This window comes from Salmo salar, chromosome ssa24, assembly GCF_905237065.1.
Source record: "Salmo salar chromosome ssa24, Ssal_v3.1, whole genome shotgun sequence".
Taxonomy (NCBI): domain Eukaryota; kingdom Metazoa; phylum Chordata; class Actinopteri; order Salmoniformes; family Salmonidae; genus Salmo; species Salmo salar.
This window is the reverse complement of record NC_059465.1, coordinates 15,537,386-15,549,702: the sequence shown is the minus strand read 5'-3', so window position 1 is coordinate 15,549,702 and position 12,317 is coordinate 15,537,386. Positions and strand designations below refer to the sequence as shown.

General features: G+C 45.3%; 1 protein-coding gene across 1 annotated transcript; it reads right to left on the bottom strand.

Moving 5' to 3' along the window:
- Positions 1 to 68: 68 nt before the first annotated feature.
- On the bottom strand, positions 69 to 4,361 carry LOC106584919 (neurofilament medium polypeptide). The gene is made up of 4 exons (XM_014170620.2): positions 3,418 to 4,361; positions 2,268 to 2,467; positions 2,036 to 2,160; positions 69 to 1,888 (listed from the first exon to the last, which is right to left on the bottom strand). Exons 1-4 carry the CDS (start codon positions 4,202 to 4,204, stop codon positions 667 to 669), a joined length of 2,334 nt encoding a protein of 777 aa, XP_014026095.2. The 5' UTR covers positions 4,205 to 4,361; the 3' UTR covers positions 69 to 666.
- Between the last annotated feature and the right edge of the window lie 7,956 nt (positions 4,362 to 12,317).

Here is a 12,317-nt window from a genome sequence, read left to right as displayed (position 1 = left end):
CAGTATAATTCACACCAGAGTATATCTTAGTATTAGAATGATATAATAATGAGAACACACAGAAATTGTTCAGTTTGAACCTTTTTTATTAGTTTCATCAGTTTGTATTGCATATTCTCAGCAGTTTATACATGGCACAGTCATCCCTGACTTCAGAGTTCTCCTCCCTGACCTAGCATACTAACCACAGCACAGTGACTCAGCACAACCAGACAGGGAGCTGTTTAAGGTGCACAATGAGCGGGTTCATAGTCTCTCTGCTTTTTATAGTTGTCAATATAATATAGTCATTTATATCGTCATAAATATACACATACAGTACAATATATTCATCTGACACAATCTTTTATAGACATTTGTTGACATCTCTGCCCTTGAAGGCTTCAGAAGGTACATGGCCCTGTGCTGTGCTCCCAGCCAGAGCGATGTTGCTGTTTTAATGCACTTGTTATTATTGACGGGAAGTCACATTCAGATAGAGTTTAGAGCATTCTGCATTCTTTACAGTCATACATTAGAAGAAGCATCATATCAGGGTTGAGTACCCAGGGATTAGTAACTAGAGAAACACTATTTCTTTGCTTGTTTACTGTTTGTCTCTTACTCTGCTCTGGCCTCCCTTTACAAAGGTTTGTCAGATCTTCTCATACACAACAGGTTAGTGATTCACTTCATGGCTTTCTCTTTGACCTCAGTGCTGGAGGACTTTTCGTCCTTCTCTGCCTTCCCTTCCACCTTCGTATCCTTCGCCTCTTTACTGTCAGACCCTTTAGAGGCCTCCTGCTTGTCCTCCTGCACCTCCTCTTTGGGCTCTGGTTTCTTCTCTTTCTTGCTCTCTGTTTTCTCTGGGGATTCTTTGGGGGCAGGCTTCAACTCTGCCTGAGGTTTGTCGTCTGTTTTGGACGGGGCCTGTTTCTCATCTTCCTTCTTAGCAGGGGTGGGGCTCTCCTTGGCGGGGGCGGGCTTCTCCTCTGCAGGCTTGGCCAAGGTGACGGCAGGAGGGGCAGGTGTTGGGGTCTCCTCTGGCTTGCTCTCCTTCTTGGGATCTGGTTTGTCTGTCTTCTCCTCAGCCTTCTCTTTAGGCTGGCTCTCACTCTTCTCTTTCTCCTTGGGTTCTGGCTCCTGTTTCTTCTCTTTTACAGGCTGGGGTTGTTCCTTCTCTTTCTTCTCCTCCTTGGCTGGTTTGTCTTCTGCAGGGGGCTTGGCCTTCTCCTGGATGGGAGACTTGGGGAGAGGGGACTTGGGAGGAGGGGACTTGGGAGGAGGGGACTTGGGTTCAGGAGACTTGGGGAGAGGGGACTTGGGAGGAGGGGACTTGGGAGGAGGGGACTTGGGAGGAGGGGACTTAGACTCTGGGGATTTGCTAGGGGGAGATTTAGATGGTGATTTCACATCCAGGGATTTGGGCTGGGGAGATTTCTCTGTGGGAGATTTGGGGGCAGGAGACTTGGCGGGTGATTTGGGGAGGGGAGATTTGGGCTGTGGGGTTTTGGTGGGAGACTTAGATGGAGAAGCGGCCTCAGGTGACTTAGACTTCTCTTCCGCTTTCTCCTCACCTGCCTCCTCTTCCTCCTTATCCTCAGATCCTTCCTCTTCCTCCTTATCACCCTCTTCCTCCTCTCCTCCCTTATCCTCAGCTCCTTCTCCCTCTTCTACCTCAGCTTTGGTCTCATCATCTTCCTCATCCTTTACTTCCTCTTCCTTCTCTTCGCCCTTCTCCTCGTCCTCTCCTTCCTCTGTCACCTCAGTGACCTGTGTCTCATCCGTCTGTTCCTCCAGTATGACTGTGTCTGAGAGCTCCTCGCCCTTCAGCTTAAGGTGAACGGAGGAGTAGGAGAACAGGCTTGGCCCAGATAGGAACCGAGTCTCCTCCCCTTCCAGCAGCTTCCTGTTTAGGGGAAGAACATGGGAAGTACAGTCTGAGTTGGGTGTGTCAATACAGTCTCCTGTTTAAAAAAATTAAATATTCCAAGCGCAAGGTTGTTCAGAGCCAGTCTGAACACCCTTAACCTCTTCCCCTTAACCCCTGACCCACCTGTAGGCAGCTATCTCAATGTCCAGAGCCATCTTGACGTTCAGCAGCTCCTGGTATTCTCTCAGCTGACTTGCCATCTCCCACTTAGTACTCTTCAGCTCACCGTCCAGCTGGTGGATGGTCTCCTACACACACACACACACACAGACACACACACGTTGGTGAGCAATGTGTCAGAATGAAGGAGAAAGAGAAAAGCCAGACAGATGGTCAGTCAGGCAGAGGAGTGTACCTGTAGGGAGTGGATATCTCCATGATGTCTGTCCTCACTATCCATGCATTGTCTCTCCAAAGAGTCCTTGGTTCCTTTGAGGGTCTCCAGTTCGATGGTGCGACTCTGCAGCTGCCGTCTATACTCGGCTATCTCCTCTTGGGCACCGCGGATTGCATCCGTGTTAGAGTGAGCTGCATCCGCCAACCGTTCCATACGCACTTCAGAAGGTGGGGGGACAGGGTCAGAGACAGGGTGTTAGAGGTCATGGGAACAGGGGCTATAACACAAAATTATAAAATAGTCTCCTGTCTTAGGACTGGCCAGGTGCCTGAATGCTTTTCTGTATTGAGCTTTAGTAAAGGTCTGTCACTGAGAACACACATCCTCTCCTCCAGGAAGGAGTGACCTTGACAGTGCCTGTCTGTCTGTCTGTCAGAGGTCTGACTCAGATATATGACACTGAACAACATATTGATGAAAATCTTATCAAAAGAAACTTCCAAGGAGTCTTGAATGCGCCATCTTAGGGACCTAATACTGCTGACTCATAGTTGCCTACGGCAGGAATGCATGATGAACAGTAATAACATTTTCCAAACAGGACTGTAGGTGACAAGTGGCAGGTGGACAGATGGTAAAAGACACGAGTTTACACCAGACAGAACACGTAGTCCTCTCCATAAAATAAACCAGTGGGCTATTTCACCACATTATTCACATCCAATACTTTTTCCAAATGCAATCATAGCCTATCATTTCATAACTATGGCGTTTGATTCGAAAGTACCCTTGTCACTCAAGGTGTCATTTTAGTAATTGGTATGCACTCATGGGATGATGTTTACGCAGGTTTAGCTGAATATATAGCCTAGAGAGTTTTAATGCAGTTTGCTTCCAATGGTGATCTTACGAGGCATCAATGTCCCAAATGGGATTGATAATAGCCTATATGCACCACTATGTACCACTAGCCTATTTGATTGTAAAACCAAAGCGCTCCCAAGTTCAGCACCATGGACAGCGAACAAGGATGCGTCACCGCACAGCCACACATTATAGTCCTATAAGACTATAAAATTGGCTTTCTCACGACCACTCTTGGTAAAACCAGGTGGGTATTAAAGATATTAAGGTGATATAAAGTTTGATATAAAGTTGCACCTCTCACCTTTGAACCATCCCTCTGCCTGCATTGCGCTCTTGGTCGCGTGGCCATCCAGCTGAGCGCGGATCTCCCGCAGTGCGCTCGTGACGTCCGCCTTGATCGTGTCTCGAGCCTCGAACCTCACCTGTGCACCCTGGATCTGTGCGAGCATCTCGGCCACCTCATCCTCGTGGTTCTTCTTTAGGAACGCGGCTTCTTCCTGCAGTGCGAACAGCTTCTTGTCCAGCTCCAGCCGCGCGAGCCCAGACTCATCCACATACTTGTTCATGACGCGTGCTGCGGCCTCCAGCTCCTCCCGGCTGCGTGCCTCGTCCTCGAGCCTGGTCCGCACATGCTGGATGTCCTCTTCAAGGTGGTCATGCTCCAAGAGTGTGCGTGCCTTCTCTCCGGTCAACTGCTGGACCATAACCCTCAGGTCCTCCAGCTCACGCTGATAGTGCTCTCCCACGGTAGCGCGCCCCGTCTGGCTCTGTCGCAGCGCAGCCGCTTCCTGCTCCAGATTCGAGTTAATCATCTCGAGGTTCCGCACCTTGTCGATGTACCCGGCGAACCGGTCGTTGAGTGTCTGCAGAATCTCCTTCTCGTTCCTCCGAGTCATGTCGCCGTTAAAGATTTCCAAGCTGTCGGCAGAGGCTGCCTGGCTGTAGGCCGGGCGGCGGCGCTGGGAGGTCGTCCATGGCTGGGAGTGGTAGCCGGAGGAGGAGAGGGAAGCCGCGGGCCGGGCAGAGTGTCCCTGTGGTGTCCTGCGATAGGAGCCGTGGCCGTAGAGGTAGTCCAGTGGGTAGCTCATCTCTAAGCCGGATGCAGACTGCGGCAGGGTGACGAGAGATGAGCTTTTATACCGCGGGAGGAGAAACTCACAACTCAGCACGAACAATCTCTCTCTTTAAAGAGACATCATCTTCGCTATCGTCATCACCACCCTTTCCTTGTCACACAGACTAACTACAGAAACACCATGATACAGCGCATGATAGGCTTCTTGAATTTTCACCCAAATGTCCAGTTGTATAATATGATTTACTCTTCATTTCTGAGTGCCCACAATGTGATTATGTGCCATATTCGTTACAGTAGACCGAGGCCAATCGGCTTCAACTTTTTGAAACAAATTATGTCCACAATACCATGTTCACCAGAAGAAAAGTATATGATTGTGTTTGGACTAGTTGAACGTTTTATGTGCAGCTTTTTATTCTATTTGTCAGTGCTGTGAATACATGACAGTGTGTGTGGTTCTGTCAGTGCGCCAGGTGTGTCCCCCAGGTGGGTTGGAGTGGATCTGCAGACTCACACTGCAGAGGTAATCAGACTGCACATCAGCAGAAAGCAGCTCCTTCTCTTTGTCTCTCCCCGCTCTCGCTTTCCCTCTCTCTCACACACACACCTGGCCCACTGACAACTTTACACCTCATAACAGTGTGTGAGGTTTGACGTCTTCATCATGATCCCTAGAAATGTATATAAGTGGATGGATAAGAATTACCTCTGTCAATAACCCAGGTTCTTTGAAAAATCAGACAGCGGAGAATTAAGAATGCACACACTTGCTATTTTAGTGCGGTCCTTGTAGGTGTGTCAGCTGATTTGGAAGAATGTGTCTGAGGAGAATAATTCTGTCCCTACTACAGCACCTATTGATCAGACACACACACACACACACACACACACACACCATGGCTGTAAATCTTAAAGGAACATCTTAAATATCTCTCGGTCACTGTAAAGTTCTGCAGCCCCATTTTCCACAACGTTATACCATCACGATCTTGGATACAAAGACCGAAATGTTTCTGCACGTGTCAACATTGCACAAACCCTTGTATTTTCTCTGTTTTTATATGGCAGGTGATCACACTCAGACGTTGTCATGGCCTTCTCCTCAGTGACATAAACTCTCACATCACATTGACATTTTTGTCATTTAGCAGATGCTCTTATCCAGAGCGACTCACAGAAGCCTGGTCGGCATGGTGATTCGAATCAGCAACTCTTTGGCCCAACGCTCTTAACCGCTAGGCTACCTGCCACATATTTCTCATCACATTTATAATCACATATTCATAATCACATATTTATCAGACAGAGTATCACATTTAGACCAGAAATGAACACTTCACATGCTTTTAGTCCCAGTTACTCACTACATCCACTATATACAGTGCCTTCGGAAAGTATTCAGACGCCTTGACGTTTTCCTCATTTTGTTACGTTACAGCCTTGTTCTAAAATGGATTTAAAAAAAAAAAAATCCTCGGCAATCTACACACAACACCCCATAATGACAAAATGAAAGCAGGTTTTTAGAAATGTTTGCAAATGTATTAAAAACAGAAATACCTTATTTACGTAAGTATTCATATCCTTCGCTATGAGACTTGAAATTGAGCTCAAGTGCATCCTGTTTCCATTGATCAACCTTGAGATGTTTCTACAACTTGATTGGTGTCCACCTGTGGTAAATTCAATTGATTGGACATGATTTGGAAAGGCACACACCTGAAAATTGTCCGTAGAGCTCCGAGACAGGATTGTGTCGAGGCAAAGATCTGGGGAAGGGTACCAAAACATGTCTGTAGCATTGAATGTCCCCAAGAACACAATGGCCTCCATCATTATTAATTTGGAACCACCAAGACTCTTTCCAGAGCTGGGCGCCCGGCCAAACTGAGGAGTCAGGGCAGAAGGGCCTTGGTCGGGGAGGTGACCAAGAATCCGATGGTCCCTCTGACAGAGTGCCAGAGTTCCTCTGTGGAAATGGGAGAGCCTTCCAGAAGGACAACCATCTCTGCAGCACTCCACCAATCAGGCCTTTATGGTAGAGTGGCCAGACAGAAGCCACTCCTCAGGTACAGCCTGCTTGTAATTTGCCAAAAGGCACCTAAAGACTCTCAGACCATGAGAAACAAGATTCTCTGGTCTGATGAAACCAAGATTGAACTCTTTGGCCTGCATGCCAAGCGCCACCTCTGGAAGAAACCTGGCACCATCCCTACGGTGAAGCATGGTGGTGGCAGCATCATGCTGTGGGGATATTTTTCACTGGCAGGGACTGGGAGACTAGTCAGGATCGAGGCAAAGATGAATGGAGCAAAGTACAGAGAGATCCTTGATGAAAAACTGCTCCTGAGTGCTCAGGACCTCAGACCGAGGCGAAGGTTCACCTTCCAACAGGAGAATGACCCTAAGCACACAGCCAAGACAATGCAGGAGTGGCTTTGGGACAAATCTCTGAATATCCTTGAGTGGCCCAGCCAGAGCCCGGACTTGAACCCAATCGAACATCTCCTGAGAGCCCTGAAAATAGTTGCGCAGCAATGCTCCCCATCCAACCTGACAGAGCTAGAGAGGATCTGCAAAAAAGAATGGGAGAAACTCCCGAAATACCTGTGTGCCAAATATATATTTTTAACTAGGCAAGTCTGTAAATAAGAATGTGTTCTTAACTATGACAGCTTACTGGGGAGCAGTGGGTTAACTGCCTTGTTCAGGCGCAGAATGACTGATTTTTACCTTGTCAGCTCAGGGATGCGAACCAGCAACCTTTCGGTTACTGGCCCAATGCTCTAACCACTAAGACTCGAGGCTGTAATCGCTGGCAAAGATGCTTCAACAAAGTACTGAGTAAAGGGTCTGTATATTTATGTAAATTAGCAAAAATTCTAAACCAGTTTTTTTTCCCCTTGTCATTATAGGGTATTGTGTGTAGATTGATGGGGAAAAACAATTTAATACATTTTACAATAAGGCTGTAACCTAACAAAATGTGGAAAAAGTCAAGGGGTCTGAATACTTTCTAAAAGCACTGTATGAGTTCACTGCGAGTGGAGCAGAGATCACTGAGCCAGAATGGAGGGGTGGCCTGCATTCTCAGTCCTTGGAATGTCAATCAGTTTGAAGTTTGAGGAAGGCAAGTGAAGTGGAAAAGGATGAAGGAAGAGAAAGAGAATAGGGGAGGAGGAGGGAGATGGGGAGATAGACTTGATGGACATGGAGGGAGGAGAGAGATGATGGAGGGAGGGTGAAGAGAGTGACCTTGGGAAGACAGAACTCTACTGGCAGGCCTCATATAGATGAGTCAGTGTTGGACGTTTTGGATGATATTACATAGAGAGAGAGAGAGAGAGAGAGCTCAACCATTTCCAGGTCCATTGACATGTACTTGTCTTTGGTGACCTAAACACCAGAACTCGACAAGAACCTGACACCTTCAGCACACAGAGGGACAAGCACTTACCTGGAGGGGACAGCATTCCCTCCTAAATATGCCCCCCTAGACACAGCTACAACAAAACAACCAAGAAAAATGGGTCACAACTTTTGCAGCTCTGTCACACACTGGGTCTGTACAGAGTCAATGGTAGGCTTCGAGGGGATTCCTACAGTAGGTTAACCTACAACTCATCTCTTGTGGCTGAAGTACTATGGACAACTTTATCACTGACCTCATCCTAGAGTCTCTCAGCACGTTCAGTCAGCCAACTAACACCCTTATCAGACCACAACAAAATCCCAATCTACTTGAACAGAGCAATATTCAGCCATGAGGTGGCGAAGCCGAACAAACTGCATGCTATTAAGAAATGCTATAGATGGAAAGAGGGTAGTGTAGAAACGTACCAAAAAACAATTGACCAACAACAAATCCAATCCCTCCTAGACAAAATGTTTCTCTTCAATAGTGAAGGTGTGAACTTTGCAGTAGGAAGCCTGAACAGTAAATGTAACCTATCACCTAGCATATCAAATAAAAACATTCTAGAAGAAAACCGAAGAAAACTAACAAAAATGAGAAATAGTTTGATGAACAATATAAAAACCTAAGAAAGAAATTGAGAAACCTATCCAACCAGAAACACAGATAACCAGAACCTACGCATTCACTATGGGGAAACACTAAAACAGTAAAGAAATACAAAAAGAAAAAATAAAGAACAGCATGTCATAAAACAGCTCTCTTGTGATTGAAGAATACATAGAATAAAATCCCTGTTGTGGAAATTTTAACACATTAAACAAACAACACAATTAGCCATCTATCCAAAATGGAGATGTATGGATAAACCACTTCAACATTTTAGGCCATATAACAAAGAACCAAGAGCAAACATATGCATGATCATTTGCAAAACTCAGAATCAGCTATTAAAGTCTAACAGAATCCGCCGGATTCTCCAATTACATTGAATGAGCTACAGGACAAAATACAAACTCTCCAACCCAAAAAGGCCTGTGATGTTGATGGTATACTAAACAAAATGATAAAATACACAGACCACAAATTAAAATGGCCTATACTTAAACTCGTCAATATTATCCTCAGCTCCGGCATCTTCCCCAATATTTGGAACCAAGGTCTGATCACCCCAATCCATAAAAATGGAGACGAATTTGACCTCTACAGTTGCACTGGAATCTGCGTCAACAGTAACCTCAGGAAAATCCTCTGCAGTATCATCAAAAGCAGACTAACATTTCCTCAGCGAAAACAATGTCCTGAGCAAATGTCAAATGGCTTCTTACCAAAATATCACACGGCAGACCACGTGTACACCCTGCAAACCCTAATTTACAAAACAAAAAAGCTATTCTGAAAATCAATGTACACAAACAAGTGTGCAGTTAAAATTGGCAATAAAGAGCCGTGGGGCGAGACAGGGATGCAGCTTGAGTCCAACGCTTTCAACATATATATCAATTAATTGGCGAGGGAATTAGAACAGTCTGCATCACCCTGCCTCACCATACTAGACTCTGAAGGAAAATGTTTGCTGTTTGCAAATGATATGGTGCTTCTGTCCCCAACCAAGGAGGGCCTACAGCACCACCTATATCTTCTGCACAGATTCTGTCAGACTTGGGCCCGGACAGTAAATCGCAGTAAGACGGTGGTGTTCCAAAAAAGTTACACTTGCCAGGACAATAAATGCAAATTCTTTCTATATACTGTTGCCATAGATTACACAAAGATTTACACCTACAGTTGAAATCGGAAGTTTACATACATACACCTTAGCCAAATACATTTAAACTCAGTTTTTCACAATTCCTGACATTTAATCCTAGTAAAAATTCCCTGTCTTAGGTCAGTTAGGATCACCACTTTATTTTAAGAATGTGAAATGTCAGAATAATAGTAGAGAGAGATTTTTTTCAGCTTTTATTTCTTTCATCACATTCCCAGTGGGTCAGAAGTTTACATACACTCAATTAGTATTTGGTAGCATTGCCTTTAAATTGTTTAACTTGGGTCAAACGTTTTGAGTAGCCTTCCACAAGCTTCCCGCAATAAGTTGGGTGAATTTTGGCCTATTCCTCCTGACAGAGCTGGTGTAACTGAGTCAGGTTTGTAGGCCTCCTTGCTCGCACACACTTTTTCAGTTCTGCCCACAAATATTCTTATAGGATTGAGGACAGGGCTTTGTGATGGCCACTCCAATACCATGACTTTGTTGTCCTTAAGCCATTTTGCCACAACTTTGGAAGTATGCTTGGGGTCATTGTCAATTTGGAAGACCCATTTGCGACCAAGCTTTAACTTCCTGACTGATGTCTTGAGATGTTGCTTCAATATATCCACATAATTGTCCTCCCTCATGATGCCATCTATTTTGTGAAGTGCACCAGTCCCTCCTGCAGCAAAGCATCCCCACAACATGATGCTGCCACCAACATGATGCTGCTTCATGGTTGGGATGGTGTTCTTCAGCTTGCAAGCATCTCCCTTTTTCCTCCAAACATAATGATGGTCATTATGGCCAAACAGTTCTATTTTTGTTTCATCAGACCAGAGGACATTTCTCCAAAAAGTATGATCTTTGTCCCCATGTGCAGTTACAAACAGTTGTCTGGCTTTTTTATGGCGGTTTTGGAGCAGTGGCTTCTTCCTTGCTGAGCGGCCTTTCAGGTTATGTTGATGTAGGACTCGTTTCATTGTGGATATAGATACTTTGTACCTGTTTCCTCCAGCATCTTCACAAGGTCCCTTGCTGTTGTTCTGGGATTGATTTTCACTTTTCGCACCAAAGTACGTTCATCTCTAGTGCCTCTTTGCTTGACATCATGGGAAAATCAAAAGAAATCAGCCAAGACCTCAGAAATAAAATTGTAGACCTCCACAAGTCTGATTCATCCTTGGGAGCAATTTACAAACGCCTGAAAGTAGCACGTTCATCTGTACAAACAATTGTACGCAAGTATAAACACCATGGGACCACGCAGCCTTTGCGGTATGACGGCTGTGTGGTCCCATGGTGTTTATACTTGCGTACTATTGTTTGTACAGATGAATGTGCTACCTTCAGGAGTTTGTAAATTGCTCCCAAGGATGAATCAGACTTGTGGAGGTCTACAATTTATTTTTGTGAGGTCTTGGCTGATTTATTTTGATTTTCCCATGATGTCAAGCAAAGAGGCACTGAGTTTGAAGGTAGGCCTACATCCACGGGTACACCTCCAATTGGATCAAATGATGTCAATTAGCCTATCAGAAGCTTCTAAAGCCATTACATACCTTTCTGGAATTTTCCAAGCTGTTTAAAGGCACAGCCAACTTAGTTTATGTAAACTTCTGACCCACTGGAATTGTGATACAGAGAAATAATCTGTCTGCAAACAATTGTTGGAAAAATTACTTGTGTCATGCAGAAAGTAGATGTCCTAACCGACTTGCCAAAACTATATTTGTCACATGCGCCGAATACAACAGGTAGACCTTACAGTGAAATGCTTACTTATAAGCCGTTAACCAACAATGCAGTTCTAAGAAAAATACAACCCCAAAAAATTATAGAGCAGCAGTAAACTAACAATAGTGAGGCTTTATACAGGGGGTGCCGGTACAGAGTTAATGTGCAGGGGCACATTAAGAGGTAGTATGTACATGTATGTAGAGTTATTAAAGTGACTATGCATAGATAATAGACAGAGAATAGCAGCAGCATAAGGGGGGCATTTGATTAGATGTTCAGGAGTCTTATGGCTTGGGGGTAGAAGCTGTTTAGAAGCCTCTTGGACATAGACTTGGCGCTCCGGTGCCGCTTGCCGTGGGGTAGCTGAGAGAACTGTCTATGACTAGGGTAGCTGGAGTCGTTGGCAATTTTCAGGGCCTTCCTCTGACACCGCCTGGTATAGAGGTCCTGGATGGCAGGAAGCTTGGCCCCAGTGATGTACTGGGCCGTACCCTTTGTGCCTTACCGTCGGAGGCCGAGCAGTTGCCATACCAGGCAGTGATGCAACCAGTCAGGATGCTCTCGATGGTGCAGCTGTAGAACATTTTGAGGATCTGAGAACCCATGCCAAATCTTTTCAGTCTCCTGAGGGGGAATAGGTTTTGTCGTGCCCTCTTCACGACTGTCTTGATGTGCTTGGACCAAGTTAGTTTGTTGGTGATGTGGACACCAAGGAACTTGAAGCTCTCAAGAGGCAACATTAAAACAGCCCAGGTTATAGCAACCTCATAATGGGTATAGGGAAAATTTGAGTATCATTTAGTAGCCTAAACCTATTGATGTTACATTGAACTGGGTGAATGTAATAAAGCACCCGATGTCCCAGGAACGCCAAGAATATCATCAAGGACCTCAGCCACCCTACCCACGCCTGTTCCCCAGGTGCAGGTGTGTCAAAACTGCGGCCGAGAGACTGAAAAACAGCTTCTATTTCGAGGCAATCAGACTGTAAATAGTCACCATTAACTGGTCTCCGCCCAGTATCCTACCCTGAACCTTAGTCACTGTTCTAGCCGGCTACCAAACGGTACTCTACCCTGCACCTTAGAGACTGCTGCCCTATGTACATAGTCATTGAACACTGGTCACTTTAATAATGTTTATATACTATTTTTTTATACTTCATATGTATATACTGTATTCTAGTCAAGGCTGATCCTATATACCATCACA

Coding starts and splice junctions, on each gene's coding strand:
- LOC106584919 (XM_014170620.2), bottom strand. CDS start 4,204: ATGAGCTACCCACTGGACTACCTCTACGGCCACGGCTCCTATCGCAGG. Junction 2,468..3,417: donor GGCAGAGGGATGGTTCAAAG/GTGAGAGGTGCA, acceptor CACCTTCTGAAG/TGCGTATGGAACGGTTGGCG. Junction 2,161..2,267: donor GAGATATCCACTCCCTACAG/GTACACTCCTCT, acceptor GTGTGTGTGTAG/GAGACCATCCACCAGCTGGA.